This window comes from Kryptolebias marmoratus, linkage group LG12, assembly GCF_001649575.2.
Source record: "Kryptolebias marmoratus isolate JLee-2015 linkage group LG12, ASM164957v2, whole genome shotgun sequence".
Taxonomy (NCBI): domain Eukaryota; kingdom Metazoa; phylum Chordata; class Actinopteri; order Cyprinodontiformes; family Rivulidae; genus Kryptolebias; species Kryptolebias marmoratus.
Genome location: NC_051441.1, coordinates 22,507,653 through 22,532,842, shown reverse-complemented (window position 1 = coordinate 22,532,842; position 25,190 = coordinate 22,507,653). Strand labels below are relative to the sequence as shown.

The 25,190-nt window shown below is 39.6% G+C and overlaps 1 protein-coding gene across 2 annotated transcripts in view; it reads left to right on the top strand.

The window, feature by feature from the left end:
* Nucleotides 1-24,443, top strand: part of pdxdc1 (pyridoxal-dependent decarboxylase domain containing 1) — a 35,907-nt gene extending 11,464 nt beyond the window's left edge. For both annotated transcript variants that reach the window (XM_017434642.3, XM_037978649.1), the window contains 11 exons: nt 2,111-2,161; nt 7,260-7,320; nt 8,788-8,858; nt 13,013-13,118; nt 13,255-13,429; nt 16,996-17,114; nt 17,206-17,327; nt 18,870-18,962; nt 19,036-19,132; nt 20,039-20,137; nt 21,758-24,443. In XM_017434642.3, coding sequence (XP_017290131.1) covers nt 2,111-2,161; nt 7,260-7,320; nt 8,788-8,858; nt 13,013-13,118; nt 13,255-13,429; nt 16,996-17,114; nt 17,206-17,327; nt 18,870-18,962; nt 19,036-19,132; nt 20,039-20,137; nt 21,758-22,002 — 1,239 coding nt within the window. In that variant the 3' untranslated portion in view covers nt 22,003-24,443. The remainder of the gene's footprint in view (nt 1-2,110; nt 2,162-7,259; nt 7,321-8,787; nt 8,859-13,012; nt 13,119-13,254; nt 13,430-16,995; nt 17,115-17,205; nt 17,328-18,869; nt 18,963-19,035; nt 19,133-20,038; nt 20,138-21,757) is intronic.
* Nucleotides 24,444-25,190: the final 747 nt, after the last annotated feature.

Genomic DNA, 25,190 nt, shown 5'->3' with positions numbered 1-25,190 from the left:
CACTCTACCCTTTTCCGGCTCAAGACCATGGCCTCGGATTTGGAGGCACTGATCCTCATCCCGGCCGTTTCACACTCGGCTGCGAACCGCTCCAGTGAAAGCTGTAGATCACGGTCTGATGAAGCCAGTAGGACCACATCATCTGCAAAAAGCAGAGACACAATCCTAAGGCCACCAAAACGAATCCCCTCGACACCTTGGCTGCGCCTAGAAATTCTGTCCATAAACGTTATGAACAGAATCGGTGACAAAGGGCAACCTTGGCGGAGTCCAACTCTCACTGGAAACGAGTCCGACTTACTGCCGGCAATGCGGACCAAGCTCTGACACCGGTCATATAGGGACCTAACAGCCCGTATCAAAGGGCACGGTACCCCATACTTCCGAATTCCCCCCCACAGGATTCCCCGAGGGACACGGTCGAACGCCTTCTCCAAGTCCACAAAACACATGTAGACTGGTTGGGCGAACTCCCATGCACCCTCAAGGACCCTGCTAAGGGTGTAGAGCTGGTCCAGTGTTCCACGGCCAGGACGAAAACCACACTGCTCTTCCTGAATCCGAGGTTCAACTAACTGACGAACCCTCCTCTCCAGAACCTCCGAATAGACCTTACCAGGGAGGCTTAAGAGTGTGATCCCTCTGTAGTTGGAACACACCCTCCAGTCCCCCTTTTTGAATAAGAGGACCACAACCCCGGTCTGCCAATCCAGAGGAACTGTCCTCGATATCCACGCAATATTGCAGAGCCGCGTTAACCAACACAACCCTACAACATCCAGGGCCTTAAGGAACTCCGGACGAATCTCATCCAACCCCGGAGCCCTGCCACCGAGGAGCTTTTAAACCACCTCGGTGACCTCAGCACCGGAGATTGGAGAGCCTGACCCAAAGTCCCCAGACTCCGCCTCCTCAATTGAAGACGTGCCGGTGGAGGTGAGGAGGTGTTCGAAGTATTCCGCCCACCGAGCCACAACGTCCCGAGTTGAGGTCAGCAGCACACCACCCCCACTATAAACAGTGTTGGTGCTGCACAGCTCCGCCCCTCTCTTCACCCGAGTGTCCAAGACATGCGGCCGCAGATCAAATGAAACAACAACAAAGTCGATCATTGAACTGCGACCTAGGGTGTCCTGGTGCCAAGAGCACATATGGACACCCTTATGTTTGAACATGGTGTTCGTTATGGACAATCCATGACGAGCACAGAAGTCCAACAACAGAACACCGCTCGGGTTTAGATCAGGGGGGCCGTTCCTCCCAACCACACCCCTCCAGGTCTCACTGTCATTGCCCACGTGAGCGTTGAAGTCCACCAGCAGAACAAGGGAGTCTCCAGGAGGGGCACCCTCCAGTAACCCTTCCAAGGACTCCAAAAAGGGTGGGTAATATGAACTGCTGTTCGGTGCATAAACGCAAACAACAGTCAGGACCCGTCCCCCCACATGTAGACGGAAGGAGGCTACCCTCTCGTTCACCGGGGTAAACCCCAACATACAGTCACCAAGATGGGGGGCAACAAGTATGCCCACTCCTGCTCGGCACCTCTCACCGGGGACAACTCCAGAGTGAAAGTGTCCAACCCCTCTCAAGGAGACTGGTTCCAGAGCCAGAGCCGTGTGTTGAGGTGAGCCCGACTAATTCTAGCCGGAACCTCTCAACCTCACACACCAGCTCAGGCTCCTTCCCCACCAGAGAGGTGACATTCCACGTCCCGAGAGCCAGCTTCTGTAGCCGAGGATCAGACCGCCAAGGTCCCCGCCTTCGGCCACCACCCATCCCACATTGCACCTGACCCCTTTGGCTCCTCCCATAGGTGGTGGGCCCATGGGAAGGGGGACCCATGTGACCTCTTCGGGCTCCATGGGTAAAAGCCCGGCCACCAGGCGCTCGCCAACATGCGCCACCTCCAGGCCTGGCTCCAGAGTGGGACCCCGGTGACCCGCGTCCGGGCGAGGGAACACTGTGTCCAATTCTGTTGCTCATCATAAGGGGTCTTTGGAATGCTAGGCCTTGAATTCCTAATTGGTTTCAAAAATTAGATTTGATAATTAGGGATGAACTATGTAATCATACCCTGCACATTTAACCTTTTTTTTTTTTCTTGCAGAGCCAGCAACTCCTGCAGAAACTGAAATCTGTGGCTTCTATTAAAGTATTGGTAGGTGCTCTCTACATGTTTGGCTGTTATTAATAATATCTGATTTGGGCTTCAGATTTGTTGGAATAGTACAGAGTTCAGACAGAGATCATCATGTTGAACAGAAATTTGCCTCTAGGGCAGTGGTCCCCAACCTTTTTAGCTCGACTGACTGGTTCATTATCAGACAATATTTTTACGGACCGGCCTTTAAAGTTGTGGCGGATAAATTCAACAAAATAAAATGATACAACTGGCATGAAAACACGGGTATTTTTTAAAACACAATAAACGTAAATCCAACGTGTACTCGCAGCTTTGTTAGTTGTGTCCTGGTATTGCTTTTTCAGGGTTTCCCCCAGTGTATTAGAAGCCTGGCGGGCCACCAGGCTCTGCTGACCCTGCCACCAGGCTAAGCTCCGCTTGTTTATTATAAATACATAATTTTTTTAAACATGTTTTTTTCCACCCGCACCCCCAAAACCGCTACCTTTATCTACCTCACCGTGGGAGGGTACGCACGCCAACAGTGATGCAATCCCCCCCCGCGCGCGCGCGCGAAGGTCCCGCATATGGTGTCCATCGCGTGGTCGTGCACCTCCTAGTTTTTGTAACTTGGCGCGCTCCATTAAAAATGGACGATTTTGGTGCTCTAGCGGAGCTGGTTTGCCTGTATCAGCATTTATATGATCCCTCTATGAGAGATCACAAAGATAATCAAACGGTTCCTCCTGAATACATGCAGACATTGTTGATGTGACAACTATTTATTGTTTTGGGGTTTTTTTTATCGTATTTCCACTGGTTACGTAGCGTACTGCTACCCCCCGTCTTTTTGGAGAATACTGCTCCGACGTAAGCGCCAAGTATAAACGCCTCCACCGCGCGCTCAGGTCCGAGCACTGTTCACGGAGCCCTGCAGGACTCTAATGACCCCTGAGGCCGAGCCTCCTTCAGCTACCTGGAGTTAGCATGTTGTCAGAGCCACAGTGATAAACATTATCGCGTTTAACCAAAAATGGTTAGTTGAGCTGAAATTCAGCAGGTGGCTTTACAAGACTGAATATGGTAAGCATGTTTTGTGGTTAGTGAAAATTTTATCCTTGTTTACCAGTAAAATGATGTTATTAAATTCAGCATTAGATGTGTTTTGTTTTGTTGTTCCATGTAGTGATCCAACATGCAGCCTGTGCCACAAAAAGCACAGTACAGTACAGCATCTGTCTGTTTATCAGAGTTCTCTGTTGTTATTCATTGGCCTGGAAGTGAGACGTGTGTTGGTGCCTTGTTTGCACTTTTTCATTTATGTTCATTTCATTTATTTGTAAATTTAACTTAAATTAGTATTTAAATTAGGTGCAAACAATTAGTATTTATTTTAATTGTATTTTTGTTTAAAAAAAGAATTTTTTTAAAACTGTAGTTGTGTAAATATTTGACACAAATATCTTACAATATCAGATAAATAGCTATATTTTCAACTTTCCTGTCAACTTTAATCTTTTTTTTTTTTTTACTAAATCATGGTTGGCCAGCGAACGGCCACTTACCACCGGGTTTAGCCTTTTTTCTGGTGGAAACCCTGTGTTATCAACATGAATAACAGCCTCTCCTCCCCCTGATGTTCTCTGTGTTTAAAATGCCCTTTAAAATAAGATGCACCACAAATATAAAGTGCACAAAGAATCCAACTCACCATAACACTGAATCAGTGGAGCCCTGTGCCTGTTTCTCAGTAACAAGATGGTCCATCTCGGGCTTCCAGAGACGTTTGTTTTTTACTCATTTTGCTGCTTGTGGGTTTGTTTTTAGCGGTAACGGATCACATGACCTAGATAAGCGTTCTGACAGCATCAAGAGTGAGTCACAGATGGATGTAGTGGAGAGAATCCGGTCAGTTTTTCAAAATAAATGTCGTTCAGACTCCGAAAATAAAAAATAAAAAAATGGAAATACTGTAAGTTAATTATTCTTTCTATGCGGCCCGGTACCAAATGACCCACGTGGCCCGGAGGTTGGGGACCTCTGTAGGGTATTGTGAGAATGATTTCTAGAAAATTTAGCTCAGTGACTTGTGCAGAGTCAGGTCAAGTTGTAAATTAAAAGCCACATCTTTCTTGTTTGAGCCAAACCACATTATTTTAGATCAGTCTCTAAATGCTGTCATTTGATAAAGGTTACTGTGTCCGAGTGTCAATATTGCTCTGTGAATTAATATCAAGATCTTCGTAACATCTTAGTTAACAACACATTGATGTTCAAAGACCAAACTTGTTTGTGTCTGTAGGATGTTCTTGAGACAGAAACCTCTCTTGTTGAGGCTTTGAAACCAATAACTTTTGCTGATTTTCAAACACTGTCCAAGGCACAGATTTGGTTTTAAAGCTTGTTTACTGGCATCTACTGAAATCATAAACACTGTATTCACACAAGTCTTGAGAAGTGATTTAGGCCTTGTCCACACCACATAGCAATGTTCTGGGTTTTTCTTTTTCAGCACCAATTTGTTGTTTCTAAAAATAAACACAAAACTGTTTAAAGAAATCTTTTCATCCATACAGAAAAATAGAAAATGACCCAAAATACTGTAGTAAATATGCCAGGCATGTAACGCTGCCAGAAGAACACACCAGAAACAGAAAACAAAACACCTAAAGCTTTTTACAAACTGTAAACAGCAAGAGGAAGAAGACGAGGGTGGTGAATACAAGATCAAAAACCAAATGCTTTTTTCAGACTAATGAAGTGGAAATTCTACTTTGTGTCACTTTAAAATACAAGACCCCAAAGTGCAGGACAGTGAGTGTTGACTGAGTGTTGACTGAGTGTCAGTCCAGTGAGGGACACACACACATAAATACAGTGCCTTGTGAAAGTATTCGGCCCCCTTAAACTTTTCAACCTGTTTCCACTTTTCAGGCTTCAAACATAAAGATGTAAAATTTTTATTATTTTGTGAAGAATCATCAACAAGTGGGACACAATCATGAGGTGGAACGAAATTGAATGGATATTTTAACCTTTTTAACAAATAAAAAACTGCAAAGTGGGCTGTGCAATATTATTCGGCCCACTTTGCAGTGGCCAGTATGATCTGTAACAGATGCTCACTTTCTATTTCCAACATGGATAACAATACCTGAACTTAAACAACAAAAATGTTTATTTTCCATCTTATTTATTCATTTTTAGTACAGATTAGTGCAAATTCAAGGTATTGATGATGATGATAATAATAATGAATCATAATAAGTTAAAAATAATGTTGTCATAAAGCTACAGTTCACTGCGATCCATTTCACCAGAGTTTGTTATTTTTGTCAGACGTAGTCTTACTCATTTTGTCCCTGAACCCCATCATTTGGTCTGTGTGGGCTGGTTAGACCCACAGATCTTCCTACCAGCAGGACAGCTGTAGCTTCAGCATCAGTGCTGCAAACACACATTTTGTTTTTGAATGATACATTAAGCTTGACATTCTGCAATGATGAGAAAATTCTTTTAGTTACAGTTTACACTCGAATATGTTCTTCTTCATCTGGATTTTTTTTAAATGCCCATTTCAACAAACAAAGCAGAGCATTGTTTTCATCTTCTGTTGCTCCTTGTGTGGCTGGCAAATGAACCTTAGGTGCATTTCTGCTACTCAGTGTTGGAGTGCAGGTGAGCCAAGCTTGCGCTTGTCAAATGCGGGACATTTGGGTGGACACTTTTCAGGACCAGTGTCCAGTGAGGGACGGCTGGAGGGAAGACTTTTTCTTGCAATATTCAAAACTTATCAGGCTGAATTCTTGAGTGTTGGTTTTTTTAAAACATTCACATTTCCTGAATTTTCTTCATGTATATTTGATGTATATTTTAGTATATTGTTGACAGTTAGGTAAGGTGATTAAAACCTTTTTGACCTTAGATTGTTTGGTGTAATAAAAAGGGGCTTTTGCTCTGCTTTGTTTAAGGCTGTTGTTGTTCATCAGTCTTGTTGATCTTTGTTCTCAGTTGTCTTTCATTAAATCCACTTTGTCTCAAACAGTGACTGATGGTGGGATCTGACACTGATGAACCTTGACCTTGGAGTGCTCCTCTAATCTCTTTGGAAGTTTCTCTGGGCTCTTTGGTTACCATTTGTATTATCAGTTTCTTCAGTAGTGGTGTCATATATTGTCCTCTTGCAGCCACATCCAGGGAGGTTGTCTCCAGTCCTATGGAGCTTAAACTTCATAATAATCTGAGCAGCTGGAGTCACAGGAACATCAAGCTGCTTGGAGATGGTCTTATAGACTTTACCTTCAACCCACTGCTCAGTCATTTTCTTTCAAAGCTCCTGAAACAACTCTGTCCTCAGCTTTCTGTCACACACCATGATACCAAACAGCCCTGTGACTACTTTATAGTCTTTAAGCAGGCAGACTGACTGCTCACAGACTGAAGACACCTGTGATGCTGATTACAGTCACATCTGAGTTTACCATATCTCTATGGTTAAATAAGTTTCAGTCTTTAGTAGGAATATCATCTTATTGTCAAGGACAGTTTTATTAGTTTGTTTTTCAAAATAATTCTGTTGAACCAAAATTCAAAGGCAATGTCTGATTTTCATTTGTTGATTTTTAACAGATATTTTTTTATTATTTTTGTCAGTTTCATGTTATTTCAGTGATCTTTGTGGCTTTTTCTTTCAAATGGGTACAAACAAGTTTGTCATCTTATCAAGTAGGAAGATGAAAATATAAGGGCTGGTACAACCAGCTCACTGTAGCAGACTATTTCATTTTGCAAGTAAGAATGCTTTTTTCCATGTTATTTTTAAGTTTATAAGTTCTCTTTAATGGTTGTTAATATACATTTATTTCAGTTAAACAATTATTGTTATATTTTGTGAAATGAAAAATATATATTGGCCATAAAAAAATGGTGTATATTGGCCTTGGCTGGCCTGATTTTTAAAGAATGGCATCAGTTATAGAAAAACTCATATTAGTTGACCTCTTGCATTGACTAACACTTTCAAATTGGCTGTGCCTTTACCATCTAAGGAAATTGAATTAACGTGTTTTTTTACCTAATAGCTGTTTAAATAAAGATTTCCCATGTCTGATCAGTGTTTTTGTGTGTTTAACAGGTGGAAGATGAACAGAGCTCTCCTGTTGTGCTGTTTAAATTTTCTCAGGAAATGAGTGCTGGTAAAGTTACACACACAACTGAGACAAAAGTGTAATCTTGTAACTTTATGTAATAATTAAAGCTAAAAACAGTTCTGCATTAGAACAATTTAATCAGTTTTACCTTTGAGCTGGGACAAATAAGTAAGTAATAGGTAAAGTAGTAACCCTAAGGCAGATGAAAAAGGGTAAGACATTTTTTACCATAAAATTATTTACCTGATTGATTAATCACAGAAAAAGAATCATATTTACATTAATCAGACACATTTATTCTAATCAACGTACAAGTGAAGAACACCCTTTGAGCTGTAGTACAGTGAGACCTTGACAAATACTCTGAAGCCCTAGTCTCTAACAGCTGCAGCTGTTAGAGACTAGGGGTGACTCAGAACTGCTAGAAAATAGGCAAAATTTCATTTGAACCATAACCTAATCTCACTTGTTTCCTAAGTGTTTTCAGCCAAGCTGTGCAACTGCATTTTATTGGGCTAATTTTTGGAAAAGGACAGCCTATATTTGTGTGTATTTTAGGCCGTACACTTTTTGTTGTCCACCTCCACCCACAGTGTTCACATTATTTTACAAACACTTCAAATCACTTTTTAATTTGCAAGTACAAACAGTGTCAAGTTACAATACATGCATTCTTAAAACACAACAAAACAATAAACAGTTGGCAATTTAAAAAAAATAAGGCTCTAGTGCTGAATCTATTTGAATGGGAGCACAGCTTATAGTGGTGCAAAGTAACTGCAGATTATATAGTTTTAAGTTTTAAAGGAAATGGGAGATGAGGCATTGTCTTAAAAAAGCGATCGATGGTAAGGACTACATAACCAATTCTGACTATGTTGGGACATTGTGTGAAATGTAAATAAAAACTGAATGAAATGATTTGCAAACTTCATAAATGCAATGTTTTTATTCATCATGGAACATAAACATGTCAATGTAAATGGTATGAATAAGAAACAACTGGAAGAGTATTTTTTATCTTATTTGGTTAATTGACAACAAGTCTGTAAGAGCACTACGTATAAAAAGAGCATTTTAAAGAGTCTGATAAGTTAATATGAGCAGAGGGTCACCAGTCTGCAAAACACTGTCTATAAATAGAGGAACAATTTCAGAATAATGTTCCTCAATGAAAAATTGGCTTTAAATATACCATTATCTACAGTTCATAATATTATCAAAAGATTTCAAGATTCTGGAGAAATCTCAGTTGAACACTCATTGTTTTTGTCAGCCAGGTAGTTTTTAGAGGGTCTCACCATGCAAGTCGTTCATGCACTGATTCGAAAGTACAAAATAACTTTATTGTTCCCAGAATTCAGCCCCCCAATAAAGATGTGATACTTCATTATAGTATGCCAGTATGTCATGAATAAGAGTTTAATGACAAATATTTACTGAGATGAAACCAGAACATTTTTAGATCTACTCAGACATCTGTTATTTAGGGTTTTTTCTCATTTTTTTCAGGATCAAGTGTGGCATCCGTTGATGGTTTCTGTTCTCAAGATAAAAATGTACTGGATACCTTCAACAGATGGGTGAGTGTTTCTCTCCTGTAAGAAAGTTGTTTAGGGCTGTAAATGCAAATATAAAGACATTAGTAATTCAAAGAAACACTTGTTCAAAGCTTGTCATAAGGGTGTAACTAATCTGTCATAGTATAAATGTCATGGTATGGTGCACACAACCAGATGAATAATACAGAAGTCAATGACAGTCACTGCTCTCATTTTGAGGAGGGCACACTTTTTAAAAAAATAATTTTATTGCTTTTTGCTAATCGCCACAACAGGAAAAAGGGAAGAGGAAGATCCTTTCCTAAAGCACTCTACACTGAAGCAAAGCAAGAATATGTAGTTCAGATGAAACACAGGGCTTGGTTTAAATCAACTTTGTGGGAAGGTTTTGTGTTCCCAGTCATCACAGACAGCAGCAGTTAAAAGATTACCAGCAGGTGGATGTATGGAAAGCTAAGTGACTTACAGTACATGTGCTTTAAAAAGCTCTTTGGCATCTTCTAAACACCATTGAATGCATCACTAGTCTATAAAAGAATAGTTTGGTAATTATTGAAATGATGTTCTGTCAAATAATTATCAATAGCTAGTTCTTTATCAGTTATGAAATCAGTCTTTGAGTACAAAGTATGGAGAAAGTATAAAAGTCCACCTAATAGCCAAGCTAATGGCTATCCAAACTGAGTCACATTTTGTAGCCTTTTCAAGGGAAATAAAATAACTTGCTCAAAAATGTCTTACTGGTGTGATGAATAAGCTGCATCTGACCACAAATATTTTAAACTAGAATTCTCCTTTTAATAAGTGTGTTGTAATAAAAGCATAATTATCTTGTCATGTATGACACACTATTAGTCCTTTATTGTTTCTGCATTTAAAGCCACATTGAAATAGGTTGATACAAGGTCATTTTTGTTTGCTTGTTTTCTAACATCTGGTAGAAGAATCTCTGAATGTTATACAATAAATCATCATTGTCACTGCCGTGCTGGACAGCCTGTGAGTCCTTGTCATTTTGACACTCAGTGCTACATCGACAGAGGAAGTTCTTTGTTATTCTGCTAAATGTTCTTGCAGAACAGTCTGTTTTGTCTTGACACCTATCCATCCTAATGATGGCCTATGGAGCTGGAAGGACATTTTTCATGGTTGGTTTCAGATGCTTTTCTGAATCCTTGTAGTAACCAGACTCTTTCTTGGATATGGACTCTCAGGACATGTTTTAAAGTTTCAAAGGTAGGAGCTAGCTTGTCACTTTCTGCCATATGGTTTTGATGTAGATGCTTTGAGGGGAGTAGGCTGCACAGACAAAGCTTGTGACAGCAGAGGGCACATCATCTGTCACTTCTGTCTCTGTTGAAAGCATCTGTAGAGAACTGATGATATCTCTGTCTGCCTTCATGTACACTTGCAGCCATTTTACGTTGCCTATTCAAGAGAACCTTCCATTGTAAAGCATATAATACTGGCGAACCCTATGCTCTTTCTGCTCTATCTGCACAATCCCTGAGGCCATGGAGATGGAGGTGTTCTTATCACCTCCATCAAATGGACAACCTTGTTTCTTGTTTTTTGTAGAGCGCTCTTTCCTGCAGCCCTTCCAAACCAGACATACTTGTTCAGTCTTTTTCTAATTGCCCTGTCATGACCTTTAACCTGCTAACTGAATCCTGCAGAGCAGGGTCTATTTACCTTCACTTACAAGTGGACCTTATATCAAAACTGCTGAGGATTTGAAGGCCATGAGCAATAATTATCACCCGAAGGTGGATGAATATGCTTTTAGCTGTTTAGTTGTTTGTTTGTGGTAGTATCTGTAGGTTATTCCTGTTGCGTCCTACAGTAGGACATTTTGTGATATATGAGACCGTGCATAAGATTACTTTCAACTTTGACCAAAACGATCGCTCCATTATTTCTCAACATAACATCATTAAACACTGGTTGCTGTTGGCAAAGTGAACAAACAGTGTTTGTCAAATTTCTAAATCTACTTTCCATCATTTTGGTTTTGTGTGGTATTTGTGGGGTTGAGTTTCTGTCCTGGGTTCATGACGAGTGCTGTGCCCTGGCCGGCTTCTGTCCGGTTATTTACTGGTGGAAATGGAAGAAGAAGCTGTTCTTGAGTACAAAGAGATGCCAGAAGACTTTGTGGGAGTAATGGATATACGACTTTTTTTCATGAAAATAGACAAAAACACCCAAGTGGTTTCTTCAATGTTCAGTATTAAAAAAATAAAAGTAAGATTTTTTTAAAATTTATTCACATGGTTATCAATATAGGCATGATCAAAGGAATGGATCCCCCACTTTATAGAAACAATGTGACTCACAGATTAAGCATGCTTGAACATACAGAAGATCTATGCGTGAAATACATTGGAAATTTTATTTAACAAAAATTGTACAACTAATATAAAATAAAATGACAAAATGAAATAAATAAATGCATCATAGAATGATTAAATGTAAATGTCCCAGTAAATAAGTACATGTACCATTAAATAAATACGGACTCAGAGCTTTGGGATGGAGGCTGAGTCTAAAATATGTTTATTTGGCTCACGAGAGAGTTCATTAAGGTCATGTATAAAGAAAGCTGCCATGTTTCAAGAACAGACATCAGACTAGAGCAATGGCTTTCACAGGTTTAGCATTAGTCCCGCTCACTGAGTTTGATTTGTGAGGTTGACAGTTTAAATTATTTCATGATGACACAGCTCACACAGGAGCCATGAAATAAATAAATACATAAGGAAATAGTTGTTTTGAAATAAAGTATTTTCTTGAATGAGACATTTCATTATTTAATTTCATTATTTAAGTTTTTAATGGGACATTGAAACATTTTTTATTTTCTTGAATGAGACAATTTTTTTTTCATAATTTAATACTATATTTAGTTATTTAATGATGTATTCAGTAATTAAATAATACATAAACATTTGCATTATCTATTTTTTATTCAATTTTGTGACCTTTAACTTCTCATAATAAAATACTAGTATATGTACAAAAATAATTTACAATATTCATAATAGTCCAGTCCCAGGTTAAGCAAATATCATTTTCCTTTTTTACTCTTTCTTTTTTGTATTTTTTAAGACTAAAATGCAAAGATGGATATATGACCATGGTCAGGACAGACATGGAGAATGGAATCTGTGTAGTGAGTTAATCAATCTTACACCATATTTCTCTTACATACAATATTTTATGATTGCACATTCACGTTTAACACAAGTTTATTTTTTATTGCTTAAAAAGAAACAGTCAAAAATCACAACATGCACATAGAGCCGTTATTGTTGTCCTATTGAAAATAACTGCATTACTCTTTCATAAAACTTGTTCCACGTCAGAGCTATGTTAAAGTTTGGCCACCAGATGTCACCATATTGCTATTAAACAGTTCTTAACCCAAAACCATTGCACACAATTGTTACTTTATTTATTTTTATTTTTTTCAGTGGTTCAGAAAATTTATTGTTTTCTTCCTCACACTGATATGTTCTCTCCACACCAGACAAGACAGCTGCTTGACAGACATTTATTTATGTATTCCTCATTTATTCTAATTGCACATCTTTCAATGCCACATGCAGTGACTTGTCAATCAACTGGGTTGGCACGTGGGGCAGCCAGTTAGGTTCCATGGATGCCACCCTGGCTACTCCTCTAGCTCTGCCCTGCCTGTTAAAGACCATTTTTATTCTGTCCTGATTTAAAAAAAAAAAAAAAAAAAGGCAACTGTGACTTCAGAGTCTAAACTGTTTTCGGCCAAGTCTTTTTGATGGGTTTATTGTGATTGCTTTCTCTAAGTGTCTCCCACACTTTCTTCTGGGCGGCAGTGGCTCAGGAGGTAGGGGTTTGTCTTGTGATCGGAGGGTTGCTGGTTCAAACCCCCGCTCTGGCTGTCTCAGCCGTTGTGTCCTTGGGCAAGACACTTCACCCGCCTTGCCTACTGGTGGTGGTCAGAGGGCTCTGTGGCGCCGGCGTGATGGCAGCCTCACCTCTGTCAGCCCGCCCCAGGGCAGCTGTGGCTACAATGTAGCTTACTGCCATCAGTGTATGAATGTGAGGATGAATGTAGTGTAAAGCGCTTTGGAGTCCTTGGACTAGATAAAGCGCTATATAAGTGCAAGCCATTTACCATTCTGTTTTTCTGGATGTAGCTGGGTGAGCAGCTTGCTCAGCTGGTTCCCACCAGCGGAGTAGATATTGTGGAGCTTGAAGATGAAGGGACCTGTGTTCGATTCAGCCCCCTCTTTACGGCTGCAGGTAACAGAAAAGCACATATAAACATGCAACACTTTCTCTTTATGTGTTGATAAACTCTGTATATTGTATAAACCTTCTCAGAGAGGGTGAAAGTATCAACAGATAATAGCCATGATTTTTTTTTCCTTCCACCCAGTTCTGGGCACCCAGCAGAAGGATGTTGAGGACTTGTTGGAGAAGCTTGTGGAGCTGGTGGCAACAATGTCTTCCACAATAAGTTTAAGGCAGAACTTCAGGGAGGAAACTCACCGCCATTCGCCCTCACTTAGATACATAGAGGAGCTCAGCTGGCCTGGACTGGGAGCTGTCCGGTAAGGCATTAGGATAACCACTGTGAAACAATCAGATCATTGTGTACTTGAATCACAGCTTCTTGGCTCCTCTCTGTTTATCATCAAGCTTATTGGAATGTCTGCTTGTGCACTGTGTCCTCAGTTAGGAAGGGTAGGGGGTATTTGTTGGGGTGTTTGCACTCTATTTCATTCACAGATCCAAAGCAGCAGAACCCAAAACTATCAAGAAGTTGACTGGATGCTACTACTAATAAAATGAGCTGTTTAGACATAGTTTAGCCTACAAATCACACTGAATTAGTTAGGTCAAATGCCAGTCCATAAAACTCAATGAGGACAACTATTAGTCATGGATTCTACAAATCGGGTCTTTATGGTGAGCATCATGCTATAGGAAGGCGTTTCATCAGTGGGGACAGGGAAGCCAACTGAAAATCTGTATCAGAACTTGAAAACTGCTGTTTACAGATACTCTCTGTCTAATCTGACTGAGCTGCAGCTATTTTATAAAGAAAAAATGGGCAAAAGGTTTGGTCTCGAGATGTGGTAAGCTGGTTGAGAAAGAAGACTTGCAGCTGGAATATCAGTGAAAAAGGGTATTGACTTAGCAGGCTGAATACAAATGCACATTGTGCTTCTCAGATTTTTATCTGTAAAAAAGATTTCTAAACATTCTCATTTTTTCTTTCTAACTTTACAATTATGCACTTCTTTGTGTTGGGTTATCACATAAATCTAAGCAAATTACTTTGAAGTTTGTGGTTATAATGTGATAAAATGTGGAAAAGTTCAAGAGGATGAATACTTTGTCAAGGAACTGTAAAGGTCTTATTAGAGGTTTTGGAATGCAAAGAAACATTTGATTAGTGCATAACCAAGAACCCTGTCAGTTGTTTGGAGTCGGGTCTGAGTTTTTATGAATCCAGATGACAACATCACACCAGAATCACTGCAGGTACCTGGTCAGCAGAAGTGGAGGGGCCATCATGACTTCTGCTATATGTTTTTTAGGGGCTTCCTGTGAGGTGATAATATTATTTAAGAATATTCATCCGTCCATCCTTTCATTATCTGCCACTGGTTCCGAAGTCGGGTCACAAGGGCAGCAGCTTGAGCATGGATGCCCAAACATCTCTTTCCATAGCCACCTCCTCCAGCTCTTCCGGTAGGATGCCAAGGCATTCCTGGGCCAGCCGATAGACATAGTCTCTCCAGGATGTCCTGGATCTTCCCCAGGGTCTCCTCCCATTTGAACATGGCCAGAACACGGAGCTGTCCATGGGGCATCCATACCAGAAGTCCGAACCACCTCAACTGGCTTCTCTCGATGTGGACGAGCAGCGGCTCTACTCAGTCTCTCTTGGGTTACTGAACTTTTCACCCTATTTTGAAGCGAGAGCTCAGCTATCCTGTGGAAAAAATTCATTTCAACCACCTGTATCCACAATCTCATTCTTTCAGTCACTACCTAAAATTTGTGAGGTAGGAACGTATACCGACTGGTAAACTGAGATGTGGAAAAGTTCAAGAGGATGGTAGTATGATAATGGACCAGTACAGAGTACACAATACTGTAGAAGCTGCACCAATCTGCCTGTCAGTCTTGCGCCCATTTGTCCATCACTTGTGAACGAAACCCTGAGATACTTAAAGGAGAACGAAAGTCAAATCTCAAACTATTGACATTACATGAATATCATTTAGTGAAGCACATCACCAAAACATTGCAGGGACCCATTTCTCTGACCTGAAACTTAAATAACTTGTTTCTAGTGTTTTACTGAAGTGGGGTGATTTGTTGGGTGGAGTTGCCATCCAGGGTTCATGATGTGCGCTGTGCCTCGGCCAGCTCCAACAGATTGCTGAAGAACCAAGAACTCAGTTACTGTCCCATTGTTTATTAGTGGAAATGGAAGAAGAGGAAGAAGTCACTGGAGTAATGGATTTACATCCAGAATCAGATGAAAACTCTTCAGATTCAGATTCTAATGATCATAAGTACTGTCACGGCTGACAAACTGATGCACATAATGGCTGAGTTGGGAACGTGGAACAGTAAGAACCGATTATCTCCAGATCAATGTCGTGGCATCAGTACATGACACTACAAGTCAATAACACCGGCAGGAGAGGGCTAATGTTTCTAACTTGAAGCTAACCCAATGCTAAGTCGATGCTAACTTGTTAAAAATGTTTGCGTGCTTCAGGGTATCGTTTATGAACTCACCACCAGAGTAAACTAATCAACAGTAGTTTCAGAATATGACATTTGTTTAATCACACATGGATTGTCTATATTTTTTCCTCAACAACAAACTGCTCTGAATCACAAACTGATCTCAGGCTGTCAGCCTGTTAGCAGCTCATACCTTCATGACAGGAGTGCGTTCTGGCTCGAAGTAGGCTCGCTTCTTCTCTTGTTCTCTGTGGTGACGTCCTTCTCTCCATTTGCCTTTCGTTTAAATAGTTGGAACTGCTGATGGCAAAAAGGTGCTGCTTCTTTGGTGTGAAGCCAGTCCACCACATTAATGAGGGTCAGAACTCTTGGTACTCCTCTTTGAAGTGGTCCAAACCAGAGTTCTGATAGTAATTCCCACATCGGAGCTAATGGATCCAAATCTGAGGAAGGTTTTTCTCTTTCGAGAAGCCAAAAAATGAAACTCCAGTAGTATTTTTTGTCTGGTTCGAACAAATTATTTCAATTCAGTGAATCATGTTGTACCGGTACTCATCCACTCTGTTGAATTGCTGAATGCTTGTGAACCTTAGCAGCTCTGTGGACGTCACACATCAGGAAGAAGCTGAAATGGTTGTTCAAGTGGTTGTTTCAATACTCAGTAATAAAACAAAAAGTACAACTTTTTTTTTTAATTTTACAACAAGCATATTTTATGATTTTCATTCAACTGATGTTGGCTTCAAAACCCTTTTCAGTCGTGCTTTAAACTTCTCCCCTTGAGGCAGCACCTCATTTCCAACCTGGCTAGGGCAGTCCACCCTTTTCCAACTGAGTACCATGACCTTAGATGTGGACCACCAAGGCCCCCTCCTTCAGTTGCCTCCCTGATCCATACAGTCCATCTTGCAGGTTGGCCCACAGGAAGGTCAACCCATGTAGTTTGTTTGAAATAAACCCAACCAGTCCCCATGGGTAGATGCCCGATCACCGGATGGTTGCCAACAAGCCCCTTCCCAGTAATCCATGTATGAGCAAGGGAAATTGTTCCTTGTTTTTCCCTGTCCACACCAGTGTTGGGAATTGCTCTTTGGTCTGACAGCCAGACATTCTGCATTGGGAGATCCCACCGGGGCAATTGCTCCCCACAGCAAAACTCCTAGGATAATTTGGCCACATAAACTGACCCACCACAATAATATAGTGATTCTTTTTTTTTAGCAAAATGGGTTTTCTTCTGCATAAAAAGTTTCAAAGATTTACATTTCCTGCAGTTGTTTTGTCTAAAGAGTGAGTCCTTTACATGAAGCAGCCTTGGTTAAAACAAACACACTGAGGTGAACAAGCAGTGTTAAAAACTTAGTTCTACATGCTGTTCTTATTACATGGTAAGCATATGTTTATCCAGGTATGAGCCACAGGTTGACGGAATGGATGAGAGTAGGATGAAGCAAGAGCTCGAGAACATGAACAATGAGCTGCTGAAGAAACTGCAAGAACTTGACACTGATATCATCTTCTCTACAGGTTTGTGTTTCCCCACATCCAGGCCACAGTGTCTTATACTGCATGTCTTACTAAATCTATTAAAAATCTATTTATTTTCTTCTCATCTCAGGTCCAGAGTTTGTATCAGAAGAGAACTGTATTTTTGTGGGCATGGTAAATGAGGACATCGATGTGTCCGAGCTGGCGAATACAATTGTCTCTCTGGGAAAGGAAGTAGAGGAGAATGGAAGGGTAATTGTCATATTCTTTTTAAACTATATCTTTCAATACTCAGAACAAGTGTTGATTGAGTTCAACACTTGTTCCCGACAGCAAAACAGTTCTGATCCAGTGCCCTTTAAATGTAACTTCAAAAGATTTAATAAGTAGAAAAAAACTAGAACATTTCTAAAGAAAATTTGAGAGGTGTCAATAAAGCTACTGTCAGAAACTTGACCATCCATCATAACATCTCTAAAGTGCAACGGTAATTTCTTTTTGTAATCATCTGTTAAAATGCAGATATTTTGATGTGTGAACTGTAGAAGAGTAAAGTGAACCAAGATTTAAAAAAAAAAAATGTTAAAGCTGCAGCCAGTGGCTCATTAGGGTCATCATTAAAATCATACCCACAAACATACGTTAAAAAATTTGGATCAATTTTGTTAGCAGGATTTGGGCCTTGATGAGATTAACTTAATCCCTGACCTTTTCAACAGGACTGAAATAAGCAAACTAGTGGGTACCATTGTTGCATTTGGAGGTAGTTCATACTGCTGGTAAAACCGGTTCTTAGCTATCAGACAGCAATTGGGTATTAGCTCTAAATACAGGTCTGAACAGCCTCAATGTGCATTGACAACATTATCCCTCAGATCATGTTCAGGAGTGATCTGGACCCATTTTATCTGTCACAATCCATCCTGATCCTTGATGTAGGACCTTCTACTGAACTGACATGACCTTAGATAAGCAGCAGCGTTATTACCTGGAAGTCTGGGGGTAAAAAAAACTGCTTACTTGTCGGCTGATTAAAAGTAAACAGCCATCCTTGTAGATATTCTGAAGATACACCTTTTTTATATTTTTGTTTATTTATAGCTAAAGGTTTGAATTAACTATTTATAATAATTACGGGACATTTCTCTTTGATTTAATGTTTGTTCTGATTGTTTTAGGACCTGCTGTGGTCACTTGAAGCTATAATGTGCTGTGTCAATCACTGAACAAGCGCCTGAGCAGCATTATGTCACATTATATTCTACTAATTCAACAAAGTGCTTCGTGGAGATTTTATGGGTTAAAATTGCCCCAATTTGCTCTGACACAGAATTATGTCATTAAGCTTTTTAAGAGATAGGTCAATAATAATGCAAATAAAATGTCTCTAAACTGTGTTAAAGTAATAAAAGGTCTGAATGTATCAGCACACCTGCAGTCACACTGGTCTAAAAGCCCTTATTGTGACCTGTCTGTGTGTGTATCTGCATAAAGAGTGGGTAAATTACTTGGATCGCTAAAGTGTTTTGGGATAGGGATTAACTGCTAGGTGCTTGCAATTAGATCACTTAAAATGGGTTGCAAATGACAAATTTGAACCGTCCCAAAGACTTCAACTCTCCAACTCACCTAGTTTCTTGTATATGTCAGAGAAAAAGAAGTGGTCACCAGGTAAGCATTAAAAAGAACAGAAACCATTGATGAGATGTTAGAATCAAGTTTCATCTTGTATGTTTGGTCTGTAGTTGTTTTCAGCATGGCTTTTCTAACCAACTATGGTTCTGTGGTGTGCAGCTGTTGGAGAACATGACAGAGCGGGTGAGAAAAGGCATCCTGGAGGCAGAGCTGCAGCTGCAGAAGGCCAATGAGGACAAACTCATAGAGGAGGTGTGTAGAAAAGCAGCTGCTCATCATTGTTTTATGAAGTTGTGAGTATTAAATATGAATCTGTGTGTTGTAGGGGATGCTGAGACAGCTTCCTCTTGTTGGCTCTGTGTTAAACTGGTTCTCTCCAGTCCAAAGCTCCATAAAGGGAAGGACCTTCAACCTGGCAGCAGGTACTGTACTGCCTGCTGCTGCAGGGTCCATGATTCTTCCACACTCACCAAGCTCCTTATTGAAGTCATTTGAGTTTGTTTAAATAATTGCATTCCTGCTTTTTGAACTGCATTTCATGACTCTTCACTGAATCTTTTTAGTATTAGGTAGAACTGTATATGCATTCACATATCCAGATTCACAAGACAGACAAAGACTGAAAAGATCATGTATTTCATGATTTATGGGCTAATATGGCATATTGCTCACCAATAAATGTATTGTCACATTGTTTGAAGTGCAGATTCTGATAATAACAATTGTTGACAAAACATTAGACTCCTTTTTGTGAGTTTAGTTTTTTTATTCAGATATTGATGGTCTCCTGCCGTCTCCTCCCAAAATGGCGGCACAAGTTCTGGTCTTGTTAACATAGGGGGCACAGGGGCTGGCAGCAGAGTCTGCTTGGACCGTGTTGATGAGCTAATAATGACCATTGTGATTGGACCACATCCAAAGCAGATTTTGCTGTCTAAAGAAAGCTTCAATTTTCAAAGTTTGACAGCAGTTCATGTGAACTGTATGTAACAAACTTTTACACCATGTTTAAATTGTACCTTTATTCTGACAGAAATATTATAATATTCCTTCATCACATGACCCCAGTTATGTCACTATTTGTACTTGCACATATTCCTGAAATTCCATGTAAATAAATGTAATGTCAAACTGACAGTGGCTTAAATGTTTCTAAAATAGCATGAACTGCTATGGAATTTTACAGAATTTTCTGCTTTAAGAGCAGTAATGGACTTTATGTTCCTTCCTTCACAGCTGTTAATCATTGTGAGGTTCTTAAGCAAAGTATATCTGTACTTGTCTGTGTAATATGCATATAATATGTATAATAATGGATGGGTTTTTAGGTTTTCTAGATTCTACAGATGTGATGTACTCCACCAAGGTCCAGGCAAGCAGAGAGTCCTCTCAGCACACCCCCACTGTCCCATCCAAGAGACTGCCAGGTGGGCCAGACCATTTCTCTTTTGTTTTACAAATATTTAAAAATAAAGAAAAAAATCTCAGGTTGAGTCTAAAAAAAGAAGAAAAAAGGTATATTACACAATTAGGTACCACTCTGTATCTTTAACTTTGTTTATTCAAATTTTCATGTATTAAATCAACAAATAACAACAAACAAACACCCTCCACTGTGGCACCTACTCCTAACAGACAAATAGAAAACAAAATAAATAAGTAGAATTTTTAACATTAGCCAATGTGAGACCAGAACGTCTTCGTGTAGGGACAGCTCCATGTCCTGTTGGACACACTGAGGGGACACTGTGTCAGATACTTTTACAAGCCAAGCTTCAGTGTGTACCGTCTTTCAAACCAGCAATTATTTTAAATCAACAGTCCCAAGTCTGTCTACCATACAGTTTTTAACCCAGTGGAAGGATTTGAAAGGTTAAAATGATTGTTTTGTGGCATGTCTGTCATTAACTTTTTATACAAAATTAAACAATTGAAAAAACATCCTACAAGAGTGGTCGTTCTATAATTTTTGCATAATTGTTGTAGTAGGCCTTTAAGAGGTTTGGTAGTCCATTCCATCCTGAGCTTTGGGCCTCTGTAAGACTGTAAGACTGTGGTTTCTTACTCCAAATAAAATCTAGAATCAACATATTGACCTTATGGAAAAAAGATAAACAGAGAAGATTGGAATATATTGAAATGGAAATAAGTATGGGAAGATGTTCATTTTGACAGCATTATTTCTAGTGGCCCCAAAAAGATTTAGGAGAAACCATCACTCAAAACTGTTTATTTGTCTAAGTGAAGAGACTTTTTTTCTGTTTTGTCTGCGATGTTCCCTCCAAGATAGACAAAACTCAAAGGTATCTTGAATGGTAGATTATCAAGTGGATACTCTGTTGTACTCAGCAAATACTTCCCTTTTTGCCAAGGTTCGGTTTATATCCAGAAACTTTACCAAATGCATCTAGGACTGTAAGGGCAGCAGGGATAGAATGTGACAGGTCAGAAAGTCATCCACATACAGGGCCACCATCAGGTCTACATTGAGACATCAGGATGAGACTGTAAAGCAATGGACAGAGGCTCTGTTCTGTACAAATACAATAACAACAGAAATAATGGTGGATAGCAGAGGGCTGTTTGTGCATGGAGCAACCCAAACCAATCTGTGTGTATTCACCATTTTGGATGCAGCTGTTTCCATACTCCAGACTGCTTGTGCTCCTCGTTGAAAGACTGGCATCAGTGTTGCAGAGTATATGATAATTACAGTTTTTATAAGATCCTTTTCTGTGCACATGTGCAAATCACAACACACAACTAATCTTACAACCTCCCCCTACTGAGAAAGCGCACCTCACTCAGCATATATGATATTTTGCTTCATAATACAATAATTTTAAAGTGACAGCTCCCAGTTTGCCATTTCCTATCTGGAAACTACAGCAGATTCAGTGAGCACAGCCATACCCATGTACCCATTTTCTTGTCTCTTGAAACTTGAAGATTCATTTTTCACCTAAAAGAAAATCTCCCTTTGAAGTGAGAACGAATGGTGCTTGTGAGCTTTATCTGACCAGCATCACTGTCCTTATGTTTCCTAGGTCAGAAGTTGTTTCAGCGCTCAGGGGGGAGCTCTGACTCCATGAGTGAAACCAGCTCCGTTGGACCAACCGAGGAGACATCCAGGGAGGAAGCCACCTCAGAGAGCACCAACACCCACCCTTTCACTTCTCCACCAGCGGCTGAGATACCTCCCCCCTCTGCCAGTGATGTGACATCACAGCCGCTGGAGACTGAGGAGGAAAAGCATCCTGAAGGCCAAGAGGTGGAGCAGAGTGAGAGATAGGACGTCCTCCTTCTGTAGGTGTCCTCCATCCGTCCATTACATGCAGTCAACCTAAAACAGACGTGTGAGAGCAGTGTTTGGGGATTTGATGGGGAAAGGTAAAGGAACCAGGCGGAGCTGTTTGTTGTGTTCTTATTGTTTCTGGATGGTCAAATCTGGCCCTCCTGTTCACTATGAACTCAGTTCAGTGCATTTCTACTTTTATTAGCTGAATAGTTTGGCCATATTGAAGTGGGGTTCTGTGTAAACATTCTGAACAATTAAAATCTTACCTTTTGTAGACAGATAGCTCTTTGAAAGACCTCAGTTTGGAGCATCAGAGTTTAATTCTAACAGAACTGAACACAGGATCCAAAGAGCCTTTTCTGCTCCTTCTCCCTCAAAAGCTGCAAAACGTTTTATATGAATACAACATATAAAGACTTTGTTGCATTCTGAAATTAAAGAACTAAAATAAACTGATATTTATCAGTATTTTTGCCCTTTAGGACAAAGAAAAGACAAAACTCTTATGAAGAAAGGAAACCCATTTTGTGTAAACCACCTTTGATAAAATGTAACCACTGAATTATGGAGACCTATGTGAGTCGTAACTATAGTTCTTTAAAACGATTAAGTTCCCTTCTTTGAAGTAATAAAGCATGTAATTGAATCCCAGTAAATAATTTGATTAAAGCCAAAAGATTTGGACAGTTTGATTCCTTCATTGACTTAAACATTTCTGAAGTTTCTTTTGAAAGACAAGTTTTACTCAGTTTTCAGAATGACTTTCTCATTTTTACCAAATGCCTGATTCCAATATCTCAATATATATAAATATATTTGTGAAACTGCATTTTGTCATTTTCTTCAGATGTATTAAAATGGTTTAGTTTTCTAGTGGCTTTCAAAGAAAAACAAACTATGTAGCTCAAACTTAAATTAATGAAGATGTAAACTAACCAAATATTGATTGATGTTTTTTGTTTCCTGTCTTCCAATCATTCTGTTTCAGACATTTTTACTCACCTGTTACAGAGAACTGCTACAATTAGTTACTGTAAATATTCATTTCTGTGTTATTTTTGGTCAAGGCTATTAAGAGCCACTGCAGAGGAGCCCAGGAGCTACATGTGGCCCCAGAACCACAGTTTGCAGACCCCTGAGCTAACAGCTAGTCTAAGCACTGCTAAAACCAAAATGATTCGCTGCAGTCTTTTAAAGGTTCACAGTTATTTCACCTTTTACAACACTGTCAGTTTTGCATTACATGATTATTTTGGCAGAAATATTCTGAAATTGGTGCAGGAAGTGACCCCTGAATGCCCTGGAAGTGCTGTATCTTGCTGCTGCTACTATTAAAGCTTGTAAATAACCTCAGAATTTCATGTCAATAAACATGTAATGTGAAACTGAAGGTTTATAAATTAGTGTCTGCAAGAAATTTGAGAGATTTAAGCTGTTTTAGGACAGCAGTGGGTCCCCTTTGATTTCTGTGGTCAGACTAGTTGTTAACACATCAGTCCTGTCCAAATTAAACTATTTCTTCAAACTGAGTTAGTTCAAAGAGCCATCTACAGCAGGTAGGATATTAACTTTACACAGAGCACTATGTCAGTCTGGTCAAACTCTTCCTTTAATCTGATAGTCTTCCTCGCTCTTGGCTGCAGTGTCTCCTTCTATAACGAGTGCCTATGTGAACATGTCTGTCGAGAGAAATGAAAGTTGGGTCATGAAATGAGCCGTTGACCTTCAGATGAAAGGAGCAACCACATTTCACGGTTATTTTTTATTTCTTGTAGATGTGGGAATGAACGGCTTTTTGTTATGAGCTCATAACTGGAAATCAGGCAGCTTGATGATGAAGTAATCAACAGTTTAATGAGAATGTTTAGATCAAATTTAATTGGTAACAACTTCAGCTTGTTATAAGTCTGTAAAGAATACTGAAAAATATAATTACTTCATATGAAAATGCCTACTGAAGATAACAGTTTTTTGTTTACAAGCATCAAACTCTCCCTTCAGGTCAGCAGAATATCAATGTTGTATCAGAGCGGCCGTCTGAACACATGCATAAAGAAAAACATGTTGACCTGAACTGGAGGAATTAAAGTAAAGTTTAGGTCACAGGAATAAAAACACAAAGCTGTGTTGTCCCTCTAAAATTTAAAGCTTTCAGATATTTTCAAATAGCCATGATTTGTAAGCTGTAAAGTTAGGCTGGTACAAACTGAAGAAAAATTCTCATTTTTAGAAAAAGAATTACAAAAGTTATATTTTTACAAAACTTTTCCTAAGCTACAAAATACTGTTGGAATATAAACAAATATTTTGCGGGGAATTGTTTTATATTTGCATTCAGTAGATTAAATAAAACAGAAAACGTATATATTCTGTATGTTTACATCCTACTTTAGGCCCATTTGTGGAACTTTAAAATCTACTTGTTCAAATAAAAATCAGACTCTTGTGTTTATTAAAATTTAATCAGATAAAAGTTTATTATTCTTTTAACATTACCAGCTTATTCTTCAAATATGACAAGGTCTCTAAAAAATGGCATCATTTTAATATTGTGACCCTTTTTTGTTGTTGCAGCTACAGATACATTTGTTTAGATGCTTTTGTTCAAGAAAGAAAAATCACTAAAATAACTTCTAACAAACAAAAGTAATACAAAGAAAAACAAAATACTAAAAATCAACTAATGAAACTCAGTCACTGTCTTTGAATTTTGGTTCAACAGAATTAATGAAACTGGATGGTACCCTTTACTTGACAGTTTGTTGCTCAACCTTTTGAGACGATCACTGTAATGAAGTGATGTCTGCCCCTCTCTCTGAGTCCTCTGCTCCTCTCCACAGATAGTTTGTCCTACTCCTCCTGAACAAACTCCTCCATCTGTCTCAGGGTTCCTTCTCCAGATGTTCAACAGGATTTAGATCAGGCCTCAGAGGCCACTTCAGAATGGTCCAGGGTTTGGTTCTGAGCCATTCTTGGTGTTTTGGGTCATTATCCTGTTGGACCCATGAGCTGAAGCTGAGACCGAGCTTTCTGACTCTGAGCAGAACATTTAGCTCCAGAATGTCTTGATAGTCTTCAGGTTTCATTGGACCCTGATCAGATCCAGGACCCTGAACAGATCCAGGACCCTGATCAGATCCAGGACCCTGAACAGATCCAGGACGCTGAACAGATCCAGGACC